This window comes from Gorilla gorilla, chromosome 22, assembly GCF_029281585.2.
Source record: "Gorilla gorilla gorilla isolate KB3781 chromosome 22, NHGRI_mGorGor1-v2.1_pri, whole genome shotgun sequence".
In the NCBI taxonomy this organism is placed as follows: Eukaryota; Metazoa; Chordata; class Mammalia; order Primates; family Hominidae; genus Gorilla; species Gorilla gorilla.
Genome location: NC_073246.2, coordinates 23,445,748 through 23,459,928, shown reverse-complemented (window position 1 = coordinate 23,459,928; position 14,181 = coordinate 23,445,748). Strand labels below are relative to the sequence as shown.

General features: G+C 32.5%; 1 protein-coding gene across 5 annotated transcripts in view; it reads right to left on the bottom strand.

Moving 5' to 3' along the window:
- The window catches only part of NCAM2 (neural cell adhesion molecule 2), a 551,993-nt gene that overhangs the window by 76,242 nt on the left and 461,570 nt on the right, over positions 1-14,181 (bottom strand). For all 5 annotated transcript variants that reach the window (XM_019017903.4, XM_019017902.4, XM_055374042.2 and 2 more), the window contains exon 13: positions 325-444. In XM_019017903.4, coding sequence (XP_018873448.1) covers positions 325-444 — 120 coding nt within the window. The remainder of the gene's footprint in view (positions 1-324; positions 445-14,181) is intronic.

Genomic DNA, 14,181 nt, shown 5'->3' with positions numbered 1-14,181 from the left:
TTCTTCTCCCAGAATATAGTCTGAAGACTACAATCCAATTAATCAGACCATAAGTAAGAAGGACACTTTTGCAATGAGGACAATTTCCCGGGAACAATTTTTACTGTGTGTATTCTAGGGCACTCTTTTTTTTTTGCCTTGCTCTAAAGCAAAGTTATTTTTATGTTAATAAATCTGAGATGTCACTGTCTTCAGAAACCACTTCACCAAAGACATAATTCAGGTCCCAAAAGTGTTGAAACATCTCCCTACATTTTAAAATCTATTAAATTTGCAAGTGAAGAAAATGACAAAAGAGAATAAAAAATAGAGATGATTACTTACGAACTGGTAATGTTTGGAAGATTTCTATTTTACTGTAGTCTCCTTGTCCCTTTCCATTTACAGCTGCAACCCTGATTTCATAAGTTGTATTTGGTTCCAGGTTGCTCAAAACAACCATTGCTAGAAGAAAAACAAAACAAAACAAAATAAAACATATATATATATATATATACACACACATATATATCTAATTGGACACATTTTAATAAGGAAAACAAATCAAACTATTACAATTCTGAGTGAATAATTTCACTGAAATCTTTCCATGAAATACCTAAAAAATAGATAAGTCATATAAAAAGAAAATGATTTGTGAATAGTTCTCTTCTTCACCTATATTTTAGCTTTCCAAGCCACGTACTTTCAAAGAAAATTACCTGTTTCATTTGTGACACATTCTCAAAGTAGAAAGTTAAATCTTTTTAATATCCAAAAACCAAGAATGATGTTAATGATGCTAAAATGCATATATTCTGTATGTGTCTCAAGTAGAAGTACTCTACATAGATTATTTCTATAGTATTTAATAGAATCATGGAATTTAATATGCAGATTGGCTTCCAATGTCAGGTGATTTAGTCATGTCAAACAAGTGTGACAAAGTTGAAACTACAGCAAAAATAGTTTATTCTACAATTTCAAATCAAATCAAGTTGTTTTAATTCTAGTTTGAAGCCTACTCATAACTTGTATTTTCACTCTGAGTTTCTTCTCATTTACATACTCTACCAGACCTGGATTCAATAAGACACTAAGGAAGAATATGAAAAGGCATAGGGAAATAAAGGTTACTAGAAATATCTGGGTCATGTCAACCCTTGTTATTTGACCCTCGATAATTTTGGATGCAATTACAGATTTCAAAATATTACATCTTCACAAATTCATCTGATGGAGCTACCAGAATTTTATAGTTGCCACTTTCTTTAAATGCTTTTGCTAAAGAAAGCGGAAACTCAGCTAGGGGATATAAAAATATCTTGATGAAAATCAAAAGGAAGTTATGTCTGGTTTACACAGTAACTCCAAGTCACATAATCAATTAATATTAGGAGATATAAAGATTAAATCATAGGTAATTAGGATTATCTTTGCAGAACTATAGTTTTACATAAACCATGACCAGAAATGATATACATGCAATAACATTGTAATATAATTTATTAATATTATTTCTAATAATTATAATTTACTAGATAACATATTCTGTGTATTATATGAGGATACTTAATGAATTTGTTGTGATACTTCCTTGCATTCCATTCTTTTCCTCAATATTTATGATCGTGGTATTTATTTAGCATTTTGTTTGTTTTCTATAGAGATGGGGTCTCACTATGTTGCTCAGGCTGGTGTTGAACTCTTGGGCTCAAGCAAACTGCCCACCTCAGCCTCCCAAAGTCTGGGATTTCAGGAGTGGGCCACAAGGTCTGGCTTAGCATTTTGTATTGTAATCATTTAATCTATATTATCACATTCTAGAAAAGAAAAAAATACATTGTTGAATGTACTGTGTCTAAAATTAAAAGAAAAAAATATATATAAATTACTTTATACCAGATAAATATTAATAGCCACAACACACATATCAACCAGACATTACTTAATCCTGTACGGATGTTCTAAAATCAACAAAAAAAATTAATTTCCAAATGGCAAAATTTAATTTCATATTTCTCAATTTCTCAACTGAACTTGCTTTTTAGAGTGTACTGCCTTATTGAAGCCTCAGATTATAATACATTATTTCAGATTTAAGGGAGGCCAATCGGGAATAGATTGATTGGCACAGAAATCCTACTGATTAGAAGCTGCAAGGATAAATGGCATAGCCAAGGCTTGAATTCAATGATTTCTGACAGGGTAATGACCTGCAAACTTTTCAGGAAACCCAAACCCACTTGATAATTGGTAGTTAACGGTATATAATTTAAGCCCCAGAAAAGTGTATAGTTACACTGAAGAGAAGCTGAGTGCATAGATAAAGAGTTGTTTATACAGATTATGGAATGAGAAGAGGAAATTTAACCAAGGTTGCTAAAATGCTAGTAAATTGGAATTTTACTGTCTTTAAGATGTAAAGCCTCTGCTGAAAGTCAGCATAACATGAATTTGTTTTGATGCTTCCTTTTGTTCCATTCTTTTCCTCAATGTTTACAATCAAGGCATTTATTTAGCATTTTGTTTGGTTTTAATAGAGATGGGGTCTCACTATGTTGCTCAGGCTGGTCTTGAACTCCTTTAACAAGAGTTTAAAAATCACAATATTTTATTAATTTAATCAGATAATAGATATTTTTAAAAGCAAAAGCAAAGGTGAACTAGGCTCATACGCCCCAAGCTATATCTAGTCATGCTTCATTAGGGTAAAGAGTGCAATAGAACACAGACTGTGCTATAACATCATATTGACTGTCCTAAGGCCTAACATGTTTTGGAATAAGACTTGAAGAATAAACGCCCTTTTATAAAACAGCCAACTTTGATATATGGTATGCCTTTCCATATTTCTGTGATATCCTGGTGCAGCTGCAACATCATTTTAAGAGCATTCAGTAGTCTGTGACTTGGCTGCGTTGGTGATGGCATCTGGCAATGCTTATATTCAATTGTATTTCTTAATACAAGGCAAAAAGAGAAGCAAAAGAATTTAAACATACACTTTCAATTGCGAATAAAATCCTACATGAATCAGAAGTGTAGAGATCATTATTCTAGATATGATTTCTTCATCTTTGTAGGTTAAAAATTGATAACAGCAGAGCTACCAAAGTACCAGGGCAAATCTACTGTGAGAAAAGTTGAGGTTATTACTCAGGTTAAACAATAAAGATGATACTCACCCCACATACCCCAGCAAAAAATAATCAAGTGCAGATCTTACTTGAATTATCTGAGTATTTCAGGCAAAAGCTCTTTCTGGCTTGCATTGTCAGCAATCCCCTTCCTTTAACATTTCACAGGAGCTATGAGGAGCTTTGCATGCCCCACTATCTCTGCCAAGGGTAAGTATTTCCTTAGTTACACTGTATCAACTCAGAATGGAATTTCCCTGTTTCCTCACATGTTTCTGTTCTCAGATTCAAGGCTTACCCATGTACTGACTGAGTTTCACATCAGTTGGCAGAGGAAAGGAGCGAAGAGGGCACACTGATGGTTAAACTGTTATTACAGTCCTGGGCTAAAACATGAAAACTGAAAGCTGGCCAAAGAGAGGTTTTATAGATAACCTTTAAAACTATAGGGAAGAAGCATAAAATAAACCTATTGATGTAAGTTTTGCAAAGTTTATATACAAGAAGTCAGTTTGTTTTTGAATTCTGAATGCAGGTTTTGATACAATAACTCTTATTATGAGGCTCATTAACACTGCGTGAACATGAAGATTATTGTGTGAAATAGAACTCCACACACTGAGACTACATTAAAGTGAGACAGGGAAAAGATTTGGAGGAGGCAAAGCCTGGATCTGTAATTTGACTTGCCTTTCTTAAATGAGAGGATATATACATTAAATCATCTGTAATTTACTGGCATTTTACCAAACAAGAGTTTCTGAACACCCAAGGTAGGGACTGAAAGAAAACTACCACTTGGAAAATGAAAGGCTGTGTACTCAATAATAGAGTTGTACCTCAAATTATGAAGTTAGTTAATGTGAGACTTTCTTTCCCTAAATCTGCATATACAAATAGAACAACAGAACCTTAAACTGAAGTGTGGGATGGGTTCTTGCCTTGTAATTTATTAGAAATTCAAACTCCAGAATTAGGAGAAAGCAGATCTAGGTTACAAACTAGTAAAAGCTTTTAAGGACAAAGTATAAATTAAGGTATTTTAAAGCTATATTTAGTCAGCACGATTTACAAATCTTAACACGGTTCTTCCAAAAATTATAAACAATCATGAATTTTTCTTTAACACGGCAACAGAAATGAGTTCTCTATAGAATCTAGTTTCCTGCACTAATATTTCTACATCATTTATATATAACTGAATTTTAGAAATAACGCCTTATCACCTGTCTACAAAGGCAAAAAAGACAAAAAAGTCAAGATACATTAAAAAAACTTTAACTTAAAAATGACAGAAAAATATAAATCTTTTTACATTTTTTATAAGTTTGGAAATGATCATAGTAGAGAGAAAAATTTGAATTTGAAAGTTTACTCTCTTTTTATTAGAGAATCAGACTTTATTAAAGGGAACTACACAAAATAATTTTTTGTTCCTATAATGCATTATAAATTATTTCCTGTTGGCTGTCAAGAGAAGTAGAGACTATAGAGTATTTACAACAATTGCAACAACGACATCAACTAAATACATATTTGGTAACTAATTAAGCTCAGCAAAATTCTAAAGTAAGATTATTTTTATTCATGTTCTCTTTCCTTTCTCAAACGCTGGCTCTCTTCATGGGGTTTTTGTCCTATTCAACGTAAGCAATTACAGTCTCCCCAGATGTAGAGCTGCTTTATCACCTAACCCCAATGGAACTGTTCATATTGTCAAGTACCGTGCAACAACTCAGAGAGCTATGAGAAATTACAAAGCTTAGCAAGGGTAAAACTGATCATCCAAAATAACACTTGGCGTTAATCTCCTCAGATAGATCTGAAAACACAGTGACGTCCCTCAAGTTTCTCATTTAAAAAAGCTTTTGATCTGTAAACAATTAAAAGAAGCAAAAGCAGGTCTATTTTTGAGAGAATTATCTGACTGACTTCTGCAGGAGTTAGCAACAGGCAAAATAAAAATAATTTTTTACCGTTTCTATACACACGCAGAACATTTTAATACTTTGACGCCAGCTCCACACGTACGAATGACTTCAGAGGTAATTCCATTATTAATGAAATTGTCTTTAAGTTTCCTTAGAAGCTTAGGTATGTAATCATGTCAGTTCAATTATATTTTCACTTACTTCTGAAATTTACATTTGCATTTTTGCACAAATTATATTGTGTTTGAAGTTCTCATTACTTGCATAATATTAATAATATAATCTTAGTTTTTTTAACAGTACTTTAAATATTTTATGAATCATACTTTTACCTGTATGCATACATATTTTGGTATAAATAACTTTTATGGATAGATTATTGGTTAATAAAACATTTATATGGATATATATTTTGATGAACAGTGGAAAGAAAAATTAATCTAATAATGATGTGTCATTTGTCTAGGACTTTCATCAAAACAATATGTTGATGGCATTAAGATCACAGTTCAGCACATCCAAATTTTTACAATATATTTATTGTACTGCTTATGTAATTTTCCATCATGAGTATAAGTTATACTCAAAATAAACAATTTAACAATAGGAGTTTAATGCTGTGAGATTTTATACAGGAAGTACATATTACCCTTAAAATCAGATGGCTTCCTATTTAAATAGAAAAACTTTCCCTTATATAAAAACATTAATTTAAAAACATAACAGTTTCATTGAACAAAATGTTTCATAAACAATTTATAGTATTTTTCATTTCAAATATAATACTTCTTAATATATGTAAAATTATTTATTCAAGAAAAAGTCAACTGATGTTTTTTCAAGGTCCATTGAGTATGTAAAATATCATAAATGTGTAATTACTAAACATTTCCTTCTATAGTCTAAATACGTAGGTTTTTATAAAATATTCATAAAATACCTTCATGATGTCAGATAACCAGAAAATTGCTAAATTTTTTCACTCACAAAATTGCTAACTTCCCTAAATGTCCATACTGCCAAATTCTTTTTCTGCCACAAACTTTTTAATTTTTTTTTTTAGCCAGGTGAACTGGGATGAGTTAAGGTTTTGTAATTAAATGCTCCTCTCTCTTCTGTGCTGATGGAAACTCTAACCTCCATTTTAGCTATTTAACCTCCTAATAACATCTCTATATAACTTTTTCTTAGTTATTGATCACGCCCTCATTACTGTATTTGGCTACTATACTGTGAGAATCTTTTTATTATAAGGATCTTGTGAGGACACATATCACATACCATAAATACTGTCCTCAGCCCTCATCTAGCATACACATTTTAAATGTAAAAGAATAATTCAGCAGTTAGTGCTTGAATTTACGTTTTTAAAAATTATACCAAATGAAACACCACTTTTAAAGAAAACTGACCCAATGAGGGCACTTGTTAAATCTATACTAGCTATCCTTTATTACAAATGCACTCTGCTCTTGTTGCTGAACATTGAAAACAAATTTTACTTTTCCAAATTAAAGTTTGTTTTAGGGAAAAATCTACTATTCAAGTCCTATCTGATCCTATTTCATTTAATACCGGAACTAACAGAGTTTGGTTACATTCTCCATTTCCTACACCAGTAAAGGGAGGCTCAGAAAGATGAACTAGCCACTAAGCATCAGAGTTTGGATTTGAACATGATTCTAGCTTAAGTTAAAGCTTTGTATGACCCATAGCTTTATATTGACCTATTAATATAAAACTAGAGTACAGAGAGCACTTTGTAGTAAATGAAAATCCTCATAAACGTGAATTATAAGGAAAATGTATTATCTCCCAATAAAAAATTCAATACAAACAAAAATAAAAATGATAAATAAGAAAAATGATATTACTGTATATGCTTTTCTCCCAGCTTTATTGAGAGATAATTTACCAATAAACTTATATATATTTAAGGGGTTTAACTTGATGTTTTGATATATGCATACATTCTGAAATAATCACCACAAATTCAAGCTAATTAAACATATCTACCAATTCTCATATTTACCAGTTTTTTAATATGTTTGTATGTGTACACTTAATATGTGGCCTCTTAGTACATTTTAATATGTATTGTTAACTATAGTTACATTTCTTATTAACTTAGCACATATCCATATGTATCATTAATATGGCATTATTAATTATAGTCACAATGCGGTACATTATCTCTCTAGAATGCATTCATTTTGCATAACTGAAATTTTGTATCCCTTGACCAACATTTCTTCATTTCCCTTATCTCTCACTCCTGGCAACATTTTACTCACTGCTTCTATGAGTATGATTCTTTTAAATTCCACATATAAGTGAGATCATGCAGCAATTCTTTTTTATGTCTATATACATATGTGTGTACATATAAATAATGTATATAAATGTATACATATGTATAAATATATAACAATATCCTATATTCTAATATATAAACAATATTATATATAATATATATAAACATTCTATACACATATGTATGCATACAGGAATATTATATGTGTGTATATATATTATATTATAAATATGACATATGTGTGTGTGTGTGTGTATATATACATATTTTCTTTAACCATTCATTCACAGATAGACATTAAGGTTGTTTCCATATCTTGGCTCTTGTGAATAATGCTACAAAGAACATAGAAGTACACATTTCGCTTGAGAATATACACCCAGATATGGGACTGCTGAATTAAGAAATGTCATACTATTTTCCGTAACAGTGTACAAGTGTACACTGTTACCTTTTCTCTACATGCTTGCGGACACTTAACTTTTCTCTCTTTGAAAAAAAAGCCATCCCAACAGGTGTGAGTTGATATCTCAATGTGGTTTGATTTCATTTCTCTGATGATTAGTGATATTGAGCACCGTTTCATATACCTATTGGCCATGTGTATGTCTCCTTTTGGGAAATAGCTATTCTGATCCTTTGCTTATCTTTTAATTGGGTTATTTGGTTTTATGCTATTGAGTTGTATGAATTTTTCATATTTTTGTGGAGACTCACCCCTTATCAGGTATATGGCTGACAAATATGATCTCCTATTTCATACGTTCCCTTTCACTCTGTTGGTTGTTTCCTTTTATGTGCGGAAGTTTTTCATCTTGATGCAATCCCACTTGTTTATTTTTGCTTTTGTTACCTGGGCTTTGGGTGTCATATGCAAAATAATCATTGTGCAGCCCAACGCCAAGAAGCCTTTTCCCTATATTTCTGTCTTAGTCCATTCTGGCTGCTAAAAGAGAATACCATAAACTAGGAGGCTTATAAACAACACAATTTTATTTGTCGCAGTTCTGGAGGCTGGGAAGTCCAAGATCAAGGAGCTGGCAGGTTCAGTGTCTGGTGATGGCCTGCTTCCTGGTTTATACATATGTCACTTTTTCCTCACATTGCAGAAGGGGCAAAGCAGCTCTCTGGGGTCTATCTAATAAAGGCACCATTTCCAAGGCTAAGAAGGCTCCACTCCCATTGATTTGAGCAGTCCTGCCCCTAAGTGTGCTCAGTGCCTGAGCCCCACTCCTACACCAGTTCTCTGCTGGGGCCCAGCGGCTCTCCAAAGCTAGGGACCTGAGCCTGCAGCTCTGCTAAGAGGCCCTTCCTCTGAAATCCACGTGGAGGCAGCCACGCTCCCAGGTCCTGGGCACATTGTGCCCTGGTGGAGATGGTTCCACAGGAACATGACCAAAGTTTGCTGCCTATGTTCTCTGAAGGGGCACCCACCATGTCCTACCCGAGACCAGGCCCCAATGGGGCCACACCTGGGACAATGAGAGGCATAGTGCTGGCGTAACAGGAGCAGAGCCCACGATGTGAGATGGCAGTAGGAGATCCTGTAGGCACCTTCAAACCTTCCTTTGAAACTTCCTGTCCCCTAGGCACTTGAACCCTGATCCTGTGATGGGAGTGGCAGCTCTAATTATCTTTGTATCTGCTTCATGGACATTCCTCCATTGTCTGGAAAAATAACTCCTAGCTTCGACTGAGATGGCTGATCCATGCTAATCAATCTCTATATCAAATGTCCTCCTGGCCAAACCCTTAATGTTCTTTCCCAGTTTTTCTCATTTGTTACAAAATGGATACGGTAAAAATTTTCCAAATCTTTAAGTTCTGCATCCCTTTTGATTAATAATTCTATCTTTAAATCATGTATTTCTCTAGCCCTTTAATATAAGCAGTCAGGAAAAATCAGACTGCTTCTTCAACACTTTGTTTAGAAATTTCCAGGCGAATATCTGATTCCATCACACACAAGTTGTAACTTACCAAAAACACTAGGATACTAACATAGTGTACCTGAGTTCTTCACCACTTTTTTTTTTTCTTGAGAAGGAGTCTTGCTCTGTTGCCCAGGCTGGTGTGCAATGGCATGATCTTGGTTCACTGCAACCTCTGCCTCCTGGGTTCAAGCAATTATCCTGCCTCAGCCTCCTGAGTAGCTGGGATTATAGGCGCATGCCACCAAGCCCAGCTAATTTTTATATTTTTAGTAGAAACAAGGTTTCACCATATTGGCCAGGCTGGTCTCAAACTCCGGACCTCATGATCTGCCCGCCTCGGCCTTCCAAAGTGCTGGGATGACAAGCATGTGCCACCGCGTCAGGCCTCTTTGCCACTTTTTAACAATGATGCCCTTTCCTCCATTGTCCAACACATGTTATAATTTTTGTCTGAGACCTCATCAGAACGTCCTTTACTGTTTATATTTGTATCAACAGAATTCTGTTCAGAAGTACTTAAGTATTCACAAAGAATATTGAGACTTTCTATGTAGCTCTCTTTTTTCCCTTGTGGGCCCTCACAAGAATTTCCCTTAATAGTGTATTTGAGGCAATGCCAACACTCTCTAGCATGTACTGCAAAACTCTTACAGCTTCTAGCCATTACCCAATTCTAAACCCTCTTCTACATTTTCAGGTATTTGTTAGAGCAGCACCTCTACTTTTTGGTGCCCATTTCTGGCTTATTACATTTAGACAATTATAAGAGAATATCTTAGACTAAGTGGCTTATAAACAACAGAAATTTCTCACAGTTCCAGAGCCTGAGAAGTCCAAGTTTAGGTAAAAGCAGATTCGACAGCTGATGAGGGCCTGGTTTTTGGCTTGTAGACATCTTCTCATTCCACCCTCACATAGATGTAGAAGTGAGATCGCTCCCTGGAATATCTTTTAAAAGGGCACCAATCCTACTCATGAGCATTTTGCCCTTAGGATTTAATATCTTTCAAAGCCCCACGTCCAATACCATCACATTGAGGACTAGGTTTCAATATATAAATTTTGAGGGTACCAAACAGTCATTCTATAGAAATTTTCTTCTAGTAGATGTATGGGCTCAGGTTTTACCTTTAAGTCTTTAATCTATTTTGAGTTGATTTTTGCATATGGTGTAAGATCTTTTTAAAATTTAATTTAAACTATTAGAGGACACAGTGTCTTTCTCAGAATATTTTACTTAATTACGTGTTTCTGAGTTCTCATTAGACTAAAAAAATGTAAATCCATGCTGATTATCCTCATGAATTGCTAGCACTATAAAATGAATACAATTCAGCATTTTCCTTATAGTTCACAGGAGCAAATTGTAATCACACTAAAAATACAGAGAAGAGAGGTTCAGAATAAAGTCAATCAGATTCTCTGGTTAATTAGAGATTTGATTCTTAGGCCTTTTGTAGTAAAGATGCATGTACCAGCCACTTTGTTACTATTATACACTCTGGCCAGCATATTCTGTCATTTCTTAAACTATGAAATCAACCTATTTATTTCATCTATCCCATTCAAGATTCCCAGTCAAATTTGCTAATAATGATGAATGAACTGTTCTTGCTATATCATTTGTATTCTCTACTATAGAACATACCAAATCACACAGAAAGCCCAGAGGCCTTGTTAGAATGTGAAAAAGATTTGAGATCAACGCACCAATTGCAACATTTTTTTGTTTCTTTTTTAAAGTTTTCTCTCTTATTTTGAAAGAATTTTTAATATTATATTGGGAAGAAATTCATAATAATATTTAAAATTTGTCTTTGCTAAGCCATTCTTCTCTATAGTTAACCCAGATATCTGCATTAATTCTAATAAATTGCTTGTTATTTTTCAATGAAATTCAAGCCATAAAAACCTACTAATCTCTCTAGATATTTGGAAACATTTATGTTTCTTTCTGTCCTTTGTTGTTGCTTAATACAAATTTTTCATTTTCAAGTTATTTATTTAAATATTTTAAATGAATTAATATGAATGGTTTGCCGAGATTTTCACATCACTAAGTATTTGTGACAAGAATTGTATTCCTAAATAATAATTCAAATATTTCAGGAAAATATTGCATTATATTTTTCTAATGCTCTTTTGAAAGATTACACGTTATTTTGATATATAGCATTTTAAAACACGTTTTCTGGAGAAGTTAAATTATGAGGACAGTAATTGTATGAATAAACATTTCTATGAATAATTTATTTTCTTATGAGCATGTCATAGAACCTGAAGATGCTTATTTGAATTATTCTATTAGATCTCCTCCTAAATTAAAAAGAAAAAAAATAACTTGAACCTTGCATTTTAGAGCTCAAAAAAATGAGTATTTCTAAATTAAAGTTGCCGGGAATACAAATAATTGTAGGTATAAATGTAAAAATGATGAAATCATATTATTCCAATAACTTTTGATTTGGGATATCCTGGCTGTATTGAGTCATCAAACAGGACAAATTAAACTTTTTTTTTTTTTTTTTTTTTTTGCCAATAGGTTTCCTTTTAAAAGGACTCTGAGTGGAAGATTTTGTTAGAATTTGGGAAAGAAACCATGTGATCTTATTTGGCATACAAATTTATAATGGTAGATGTAAAAACACGTATAATCTTCCCTTATGAAATTCATTTGTATTTGGTAAAGCTTAATAAAATGCAAAGAAGAATAAATTAGTAATCCTAATTGCTATCCTTAGGCAAATCTGTGATAATTTCCCCTTGTATCTAGAGAAGGAAAATGTATATTAAGGCTATGAAAATGCAAATAATGGTACTAACCACCTGCTTAATGAGAAAGACAAGTGCAACCTGTTTCTGTTATATATTTCTTTTTCTATTTATTAAGAAATTTGAATACTTCATATCTGCTACAAAACCACAGAGCAGGTGTTTTCTCCTTAAAGCCCTGGTTTTTTAAAAGCCCGCAAGCATTTAGATGCTTGAGAAAGCTAACACTTATATTTAGCCAGACCTATTTGTATACCAAACATTCTGAAGCTATCTTGAATATGTTTTTTAACCTAGGATCACAAAGTTTAGCATTAATGAGATTAATTAATACTGAAACCAACACATACAGGGAAGTTATTAAAAATAACTTTCCTGCTGAAACCGACAAATGCAGGAAAGTTATTTAAAATATTAATATCGTTTTACAGTCTAATACACATTATTTTGAACACAGTCATATATGAGTTGCATGACACGGGTTCGTATTTATGAGCTGTACCCATACATAAGTTAGGGATGTTAACACCTTAAAATTATATATCAAACTCACCACAAACAGCAATAAAACCAAATGGAGAAAATAGCTGCTGGAATGTGGGATTCAAATATATTGACTAAGTTTATCTAATTAGATCAGTTGGCAGAATAAAACAAACTTCCAATGGGAGTACACAAACATACACACTCCATATATAGAATTTAATATGAATTAGGGAAGAATTTTTTGTGATTATATTCTCACTTCCTTGAACAGTGCCTTGGCACACTGTAGGCTTTAGTTGTTTAATGCATGAAAAATTTAACATCACTCTAGAGTTTTGTAATTAGTACAGGAAAAGTATGATTTCTCTGTGTGTGTCTATATATATATTTAGAAAAGGGTAGGTGGTCAAATTTCTACAAACTTAGATCAATTAATTTCCACAATATGTAACTAGAAATCCTAGGCATGGTAAATCATAACTTACCTTCATCATACTGTTTAAAAATTCAAAAAGAACATTCATAGGATGCTGAACTATTGTCATTGTAGACCTCTGTATTTCAAGAATAAAAACACCATACCGAAGAAAGAAACAAACAAAAACAAATCTTAACTATAAACATCGCCTTATATTCTAAGGACTAATTCAAGAATAATACAGGGGGAAACTAAATTTCAATATTTTGAGAACTAGTAAAGATGAGAATTTCAAAAATAGCACAGAATCATTTGTTTAATCTAGAAAAAGAAGGACAATGTATATCAAGTGATACAATGCACTAAGTATTCTTCATCTTTACTAAGCATATGGCAGAAGGTAACTTTTACTTTTCTAACCCCAGAATTTTGCTTCATGTGGTAAAGGAGATTTTGAGAAAGGTTGTTCCCTACTCAAAATGATCCCTTTTAATAATGTCAGTACTTAAAAATGACCTCTCCTATATTCCTTTCTAGAATTACTTACGAGATTTTCAATAAGGTTCCATGACATTAAGAATAAAATGCAAAGTCTTCTCCATAGCCTGTAAGGCCCCATGGGACATTGGCTTGGCTATCTGTCTACTCCTACTTCATTTAATTCCTCTCTCTGATCATGCCATTCCAGGCAGGACGCCCTTCATACTGACCTCTGCCAAGGCTAGGCTTCCCTAGGTACTTATGTGATCATGCCCTCACTTCATATGGGACTCTGCTTAAACATCACAGACCCTGCTGACTCCTCTTTATAAAATTAGTCCCCACTCTCACCCCCACTTACACAGCATCTTGCTCTGCTTCATTTTTCTTCATACTTTATATCATTAACTGTTTTTAAATTATAAATTTTGATATAATAAACATTATATATAAAATATATATATTTTATTATATATCATATATATTTAATATAATATATTAAATATATAATATATAATTTATAAATATATTTATATTTTTATATATGTATATATTATTTTATAAATTATATATTTTTATATTTTATATATTATATAATATATATAAAGTAATATATATTTTATATATTATATAATATATAAAGTAATATATTATATATTATATATTATATAATATATAAAGTAATATATTATATATTATATATTATATAATATATAAAGTAATATAT